General features: G+C 37.2%; 1 protein-coding gene across 1 annotated transcript; it reads right to left on the reverse strand.

Moving 5' to 3' along the window:
• Positions 1-2361: 2361 nt before the first annotated feature.
• gorasp1a (golgi reassembly stacking protein 1a) lies at positions 2362-8549 on the reverse strand. The gene is made up of 9 exons (XM_027022289.2): positions 8422-8549; positions 6766-6846; positions 6278-6481; positions 6106-6192; positions 4714-4844; positions 4480-4618; positions 4309-4390; positions 3602-3748; positions 2362-3437 (listed from the first exon to the last, which is right to left on the reverse strand). The coding sequence occupies exons 1-9, from the start codon at positions 8482-8484 to the stop codon at positions 3067-3069; spliced, it is 1305 nt and encodes a 434-aa protein (XP_026878090.2). The 5' UTR covers positions 8485-8549; the 3' UTR covers positions 2362-3066.
• Positions 8550-9028: the final 479 nt, after the last annotated feature.

Raw genomic sequence — 9028 nt, forward strand, 5'->3', positions numbered from 1 at the left:
TACTTTGAAGTTCTCTTATTTCTTATTCCTTAAACTAAATAAAAATCAGTGTGGGAGAAAAGGTAATCAGATCCTGTTAACAGGCGTTTTGTGAATGACTGAGGCTCAGTAAATAGGCCTTACAAATATGCTGCATATAGTATCTTCACATGTAGCCTCCATGTAGATTAACCCATCATATACATTAGGGATACAAAACAAATTGCCTCATGCATTCTCTGTCATACAAAAGGGAATTCGGGAAATTTAATGTTTTTCTTAGTGTTCTGTGAGACATTACCTGTGACATGCTCTGACCCAGTCGTCTAGCCATCACAGTCTGGTCCTCGTCAAGAGTCACTCAGATCCTTACACTTGCCCATTTTTCCTGCTTCCAACACATCAACTTCAAGAAGTGACTGATAACTTGCTGTGCAATATATCCCACCCCTTGACAGGTGCCATTCTAATGAGATAATCCATGTTCATGGCAATACTCATTTTGCACAGGGAATATAAAATTCTATCACTATCAGGTCACTCCAGATTTTAAGATGCAATACTCTAAAATGTAGCTGGATATGAAACATAAAACACATAGTAGCTAGGGCTACAGAACCATAATCTGATCTCTGTAATTTACATAGGAAACAAAAGGCAAATTTTGTTTTCAAAAGACAAAACAATTTTGTACAAAGGTTTATTTGGAATAAACAAATTTGTGAATAAGCTTTGATTCTATTTTAACTGAAAATGTATTTTAAAATGTCATTTTAACTCTCAGCACCATTAGTTTGCTTAGCATTATTTAAGGATGTTTAGTTAAAGTTAAAGTAGACAGTAGTGTATATATACTGTAGACACTTTAATTTATTTGCAAAGTTAAATAAAACAACCGACAGAGAACAAGGCAAAAGTACAAGAGAGAATAGCTTGTCTCCCTTATTAACTATTAATAACATTAACTAACTAGCTAGCAACTTTGGTAAGTTATGTAGCTAGCTAGTTAGCACAATCAAACAGTGACTATGACTTCTCACAATAGCAACCTTGATTACTAGTGAGCTTGAACATGAAGAACTCTTCAAATCAAAAGTTGCAAGCACACCAGAATGGAAAGCCATGAGAATTCATCTCCATTTAGAATGGAGGGATAATGTCAAATCACCTATTTTTTAAACACCACAATCATCTTACGCTACAAAACATATAAAGTATGAAAAAATAGCAGTTAAATTGAGTTTGATCTATTCAGATATTCTTGCTTCAGCAAGCACAAAAACAGCCACCTTAAAAATAGTTAATAGATTCACCCGTTTAACTTGTCATGCCAATATTCATTCATAAGATAAAATAATAACCTATACATATGAAAATCAAGATACTATAATATCAAAAAGATGATTTAAACTTTAAATACACACCAATCTATTGTAATATGAATGCACAAAAAGGTGACACTAATATTAAAGGTGACCAATTCCACCAATTTCTGACAAATTTTTCAATAATTTGCTTGTTGAGAATTAAACAACATTCAGATATTCTTGGCCCTAGAAACTCATTATAGACTAAACTGTTTACAGCATGGAGTACTAAGAAACATTTAAGTATTTACTCCCTCACAGAAAGTTACAGCCCCAAATAGTTATGAATACACTGTCACCTTAGAGACCATTTCCCATAATTTAGTGATGACCTACAACATGTCTGTAGTATGAGCTAGTATGTACGTACATGGTGCTGGAAACAGAAATAGTTCCCAAAGAACGCTTATTTTTAGAGATTTACCATAAATTTATCCATTTTACATATTAATCTCAAAAACACCTCAGCCTTAATAGTAAACAAACAAAATAGTTGCCTTTGCATTGTAGACGTTGTAACCCCAAGTTCCCATCAGACACTTGATTTCATTCCTCCTTAAATCCTGATATTCTTAATATCCAGCAGTGAAATTCTAACATAAATCTTTGTGCAACTACTTTGTAACACCAGCAGTTTTGGAGTAGTTGTATATAATAATTTGTTACAAATTAAGTATTTCTCTCAAACTAGTGTGGTTATGTCTTATTTGCTGGAAAACAGTCTTGCAATTCATTACTTTACTTACAGGTTTCTTTTCAAAACCCACAAAAATCGGAACCAACTGGAAAATCTGATGATGACAATTAAGAGTCTTTCTGGCATTTTGGACCCAGCCAATCCCAGTCAACATCACTTAGGTAGATTATATTAATAAGAAGTTTTATATCTGTTTAGACACTGTGACAGATTTCTTGTCAAGTTTACAGTACATCATTCCATCTTCTGCGTATGTTCATCTCATAGTCATTTTATATATATATATATATATATATATATATATATATATATCTTTATATATCAATCTTTATATGCTACGAATTCAAAAACTGCTCCAGTCACATCCACAACAATTCTCATCACAGAAGTCAGCTTGTAGTGGGTAGCGGATGCACGCTCAGAAGAGAAAGCATGGCATCATATAGACGCAATTTATGTATCCAGAAACTGAATTTTAATTCAGCAGCTGCTGTTCCAGTGATGGTCATACTAACCAGCACAATTACATCAGGAGATATGGTGAACAGATAGTGTTAGGAATAGAGGCTAAAGTTAGGACCATATGGGATGGGACTGTGCACAAACACCAACAGTCATGTTACGGGGCACAAAGGGTAAATAATAAAATGGACAGATGTGAATGCCTTCAACTGTACAGTGTAGTTTGTTTATAGATTGCATAGTCTTGAGTGCTATTTCCTCTCTTATAATACAGTGAGCTCATACTTCGCCTACTGGCAGGAGTGAGTATTACAAGTATTATTGTCCCTACACATAGAACTTTATAAAATATTACTTTGTATTGCATTACTCCAACACTGCATATTAGTGCCCTGTAAGCAATTTAGCAAACCTGATACAGAGCAGTAGTAGATACCGGCCATGCTGTATTTCTATATTCTTGGCTGCCCGTTATGGAAGTCTAGATCAGATACAATCTTTGCTTTGTCTATCTGTAATTCAGGACCAGATGCCAGTCCCACAGAAGCCAACAGTGAGAACTTACTGGGTGGAGCTACTGGGCAAAGAGTTACTGGGCGGAGCCGAGGACTCGACAGTTGCAGGGTCTATTAGCAGAGAGGAGATTTCCACAGATGGGATGAAGGACTCAGCAGATGAGATTGAGGAATTTTTCAAAAACACAGGATCAACAGGCAGCATGCTGTGATCAGCTGACAGGCCTGAGGACAGAGCATGTGGGTCTAGGTGAGTTAAGGGACTCGCTAAAGCAGAGACATCTTTCGCTGGTCCTGACCGCTCCAGAAACACAGAGGCAGTGAAGTCTGTGGCAGGTGTGTCTCTATGCTGCTCCTCTGACCTACTGGTTTGCTGAGCTGATACTGATAGGGGTTCACCATTGCCTTCTAGTTCCTCTGCAGACAGAAAGCATTAACTTCATACAGTTGACTGCAGCTTATAATGATCTTATCATTAATGAAAGCTTGCATCTCGCTTCTCTCTCTCTCAGCAATCTCTGACAGTTGGCAATCTAGACTTACCAACATCCAACAGACTTACCAACATCCATAAGACTTACCAACATCCAACTTCTGGCCAAGATCTGGCATCTGGTCCACTCCTCCTGTCCTGGCCACTGATGTGTTTGTCATATCTGTGGATGAGACTGAGAGATCCAGCCTCTCAGATAACTCAGAACTCATCACCTCTAACTCACTTGAAATACCTAAGGGGGACATAAAATATGTTTGAGACATTTTGATGGTGCTTGGGGAAATATGCTGGTAAGAGATCTTGATTATACAATAAATGGTCATTAATGTTTACTTTTAAAGTATTATTTGAAGTCCTGTCATATTCTCTTCATATTCATCTGTTCATAAATGTGTGAATATTCCCTTAATATTCATATATTCATAATGTATGAATATAGCATAGCTGCCTTTTGATGACATGTTTTGCATTCTTTATTACTTCACCAGGAAGTAGACAATAAACAAAATGAAGAATGGTCTGGGAAATGTCACTAACCTTTTTAAAAAATACATTTGTTCGCCAATGTCTTGCTACATTTGTAATGTTATTTTGTGGAACCTTTATGTTCAGTACAGTAACACTCACTGTACACATAGCTTGTGTAGTATTGGCTTTAGGCACCAGTCAACACTAAACAAAGGCCTAGAGTTGATTATACGCAATAGGAAAATCAGTGTTTGCACACCATAACACACTGAGAAAGATTCTGAGAACTTCTTCAATCTACAACAGCGCAATGGGAGAGCCTACCTGGATCCATGACCCTTTGGATAGGTGGTGGCAGTGGTGTGTCCCCACTCACTGACTGACCTGACGCTGTCATTAAGGAAACCTAAAGATACACGACATATATCTCACCGAAAATTCAAACACAATTCATATAAACATCTAACGACGTATGTTTAAGCTAGTTAAACTTACTTCCGTGTATCTGTGTGCTGGAGGTTCTTCGCTATTGCATTCTTCTGTGCTAGAAGTGTGACTAATGTTCATTGATTTTGGACTGTGAGGGTGAGCAGGGATTCGATGCAAATAGCCATATCCAATTCCACAGCCAAGACTTGAAAGCATAAATTCAAACAGGTTAAGAGGTTTCAAGAGAACATGTCCATGAGAAGTTGTAACATATTATTGAGTTATTCCAGATGACCTTACCTGCCCTCGCCGCCCCAGGCCCCGTTAGGTGTCACTATCACCTCCCTGCATCCATCTGTCTCCATGCTGTATACAAGAAGCTTCAGTGATTTGCCTTCATGTGCTTCGATCAGTGTAAAGAAGTCCTCCGACTGTTGAGATATGCATGTTAGCACACTGTCTGATGCAAAAACATCTCCAAAGAGCAAAAACCGAATTCATACAAACAACCTCCATAAAACTAAAACTTAAACTTTCTACACACGTGAGCTTTGCTTTTAATGGGATTAATTAACGGGTCAGTAAAGATCATTTTTACATTTACACTTGCTACAATTCTCAGTTAAGCCAGTTCTTTGTGTAGTAAGACCACAGATGCTTAAAATTGCAAATACATACTTCATCTATTTCCATATCAGAAAATTAACATTTAAAATGTAATCTTTATTTTAAATGTTAATTTTCCGATATGGAAATCGATCAAGTTGTTTCAGAACATGCAAGAAAGTGTTGAATTTACACTGAAAATATGATGCGAGAATAACAAAGTCCTGCGATCACGGAGTAAAAGCAAGCTTTGCAGCTATTAGAGAGAGGATGCTTTGTCCTTCATCTGCTTTCAGCCAGTGTCTGATAGGGTCATAGGAGGACAACCACCTAAGTATCTAAAATAATTGATACTGAACTGTTCACCGAACCTGGCAGTTAGATTAGAAATATCTCATCAACAATCAAGGAGACATCATGAGTGCAGTTGTACGTGCTGTTTCTTCTAACCACTTGCGTTTATATAGGGTTTTGGCATTGTAGGATGTTGTGATTCGACCGATGATTAGTTGATTTTTTGAGTGGTAGTGAGAAATGGGTGGACAGGATTGGTTCAAAGGAATGCACTGTGTTGTGGTCTGGTTTCCTGTTTAGTAAGTTTGGTAACCAAGCAACGTAGGAAATATCTGGTTCCTTAGGGTTTTACTATGGCTTTTTGTTGTTCCATTTCTTTGGGTCTAAGGGGTTGATAGAGTGATATCAATGTGTTTGTTTATTGATGTTTCAGTGGAGAACCAAGCTTCAAGGAATTCTCTCTCTTTCCTTGCCCTTTGCTCACATTATGCTTTTTGTTGTATCCCAACACTCTATATAAACTGTACATACAACTGCACTGATGATGTCCCCTCAATTGGTGACGAAACATTTGCAATCTAATTGCCAAGCTCAGCGAACAATTCAGAGTCAATCAAACCAACCTAGGCTACCAATATTCCAAATTATCTCTAAAATAATGCCATGAAATGGAATTAAAATATAAAACAGCAAATCTGATTAACAAAAAGTCCAAATATAAAAAAATAACATGAGCAAAGAGAAATCTGATATGATGTACTGATATGATTCAGTACACAATGTTTTACTTACATCTTGCAAGACCTGGTCTGCTCCTACGATAAAGTCTGAATATGCCTGAAGTCCAGCCAACTCAGCTGGTGAACTGGTCTCCACATTCTCAGAAAGGGAAAAAAAGAAAGGAAAGTGAGACATCTGATTGGCCACGGCTCTGGAATCCAGAGTAATGAGAAAAGATACTCACAAGTACATGCCAGACGTTCTCATTGGCTCCCTGGAAGCTACAGAACCGGACGCTGGCTCCCAGAAGTCCCTGCCCCCCCCACATGTTGCTAGGGACGACCTCTAACTCACGGAGCCTCATGTTCTTGGTGCTGAACACCTCCATCCTCACCGCCTTCTCCACATTAGCCTTGAGGAGATCCTTGAGCATGTCATTATCCTGGTTCTGTTTGGCAAGCAGAAACGGTTTAATTAATATACATAGAGAAAGTGATTTTATTAATCAATCCTAATGATTCATTATGAGAATGTTAAGTGCTACAGTACAGGCTGCTGACCCAGGGTGTAGTCATGGCTGTGCAGCAAAAACATGTTAAACAGCTGCTGTGTAGCGGGAGCAACACAACACTCTAGACATGAAAATATGTAAGCAATGAGAACACGTAAAAAAAAAAAAAATTATGGTCAAGTTAAATATGACAAATTAATGTGAAACAATTATGAACTTACTAAGCGAGTGTTACCAAGGGATATGATGAAATCAAAAAACGGTTCCAAACCAGCTTTCTGTGCTGGGGAGTTCTCTTCAACCTATTGTAGAGCAGATAATAGTGCAAACAGACTTAGGACACATTTGTTTAAAAAATAACAGATTAATACAGACACAATACATTCAGCTGATATAAAATTTTCTACTTCCACATGCCACAACAGAGCCAATTATACCAATCACTGAGATTCTCAAGGGTTCTATAAAATGGTTTCAACTGGCAAACAATCAATCAATCATAAAAGAACTGAACACACTCCATGAATCTAAATAACATCATTGCTGCTATAACAGCAAGAAAATGAGGAAAGTCAAAGAAAAAGAACTTATCTACACTTGGAACTTCAGAATGAATGTTATGATTTAAACATCTCCTTCTCCATGTATAAACTGGCTCCTCCTACCACTAATTCAGAAGCACTTTGCTTGTGCAGCTGATGAAGGACCTCTTTCTGAAGCGTCCTCTTTTTCTGGAAAGTCTGTGTACTTCACTACACTTTTGAATATCTCTACATCTCTTAATACCGTACATGGCAGTTACTCACCTGGAATCGTTCTCAGATATATATAAGTGAGCCATGCTTATTATATCTCTACTATATTATACCAAAGATGCCTAATCTGCCTGTATGTTTAAAAATCTCTGATAGCTCTATTGACTGCATAAGATAAATGTGTGAACAGAAATTATTTACTGACAACTAGCCTCAGTTTTTGTACCCACTCTTTAATATATGAAATATATTATTCATATCTGTGATGTCTTTAACAAATTACATTGGTTAAAGTGTAAGAACTCTTTAAAAACTAACATGTACCCAGGCCTGTAAACTATTTTGATTTAAATATTGATTTTAATAAGCACTAAGCATTCTTACTCTAATAAGCTTTATTGTACGCATTCAAGTTTAGTGAGCTTTACTGTAAACATTCTGACTTGAATAAGCTTTTCTGTAAGCACTTCGCTTAAATACATTAGGTTACAGAAAGCCAGAGAAAACGTTAAACGTTGGACTTGCACAAACTGTAGAACAGTGATAATCGTACTTTGTTTATACTTCATTACTAGTTAAACACTTCCATCACTTTAATTGTTCATAATCACTTTGATCCACATATCAAGAGGTATCAGGTGGGGGCATTCCGATTGCAGGCGTCATCATCAAGGTCTGGAACGCCACATCTGCAGTTTCGTGTACCCCTCTGCTGCAAGCTCACGTGAGTGGCCTAACGCGCGCGTGTGTTTATTATCCCCCGCGTGCGCCTACTGTCCATGCCAGCTGACGTTCATCAGATTCTGGAAGGGCCACGTGACCAAAAGCAAATATAATGGCAACAGCTTCTCAACTGTCCAAAGGACTGGTTATTACAGCTGTAATATAGCTTGTTTAAACTGTTGAGTGCTATGCGAGTGTAATTTGTTTCGTGTTCTACTTAGTTAGCATTAGCCATCTTAGCTTAGCTACCTCTGAAATAAGAATCCAGTGGGTTCTGCTAACCAGCTAGCGTTAGCTAACTACCAGCTAGATTTTTCTCAGAGGTGCGTCGGGAAAAAAAACACCAGTTCCGATATAGCTAGTGTCCCCACCACCAACAAGAAGTTACATTATTTTTACCCCATGAACATGATAGCCATCAGTTCCGCCATCCGGTACACTAGCACTCTGCGTTAAGCCCATCGGTATCAGGAAAGGAAAGGTGAATTAGGCCCCGACTGCGCCGAGCTCTGCCCTCTCCCAAGGCGCACAAGGGACGTCCGCTTTCGTTTTTTTTTGTTGTTGTTGGTACACGCTCATATGGTACAATATATACTTTATTTCATGGGAATGAAGAAACTTACTATTCGAAAGAGCAAATAATATTATTTTATATATTTAATAGCAAATATTTTATCTATAGTAGATATGTAGATAAATATGGAACGTTTGTGCAGGTTTTTAAGTGGTGCTAAGGTACTTTATTTTGATGATGATAAAAATAATAATCTAACTTAATTTTCTATGGTAAATATTAAATACAAAAATGCAAATTGTTTAAAGAAAAACAAAGGATGCCGTTTTTTAATTGTAAACGGGTAGTCCTTGAATCTAAAAAGTTCAAAAGCTGTTTAAAAATGCAATTATAAAGAAGAGTATCTTATGAAATACCTATGAAGGCTAAATATAGTCTATAGCCCAATAGAGTCTATCTATATTCTAGATATAGTCTTTAATTTTAATATAT

The sequence above is a fragment of the Electrophorus electricus genome, chromosome 7, assembly GCF_013358815.1.
Source record: "Electrophorus electricus isolate fEleEle1 chromosome 7, fEleEle1.pri, whole genome shotgun sequence".
NCBI classification, from domain to species: domain Eukaryota; kingdom Metazoa; phylum Chordata; class Actinopteri; order Gymnotiformes; family Gymnotidae; genus Electrophorus; species Electrophorus electricus.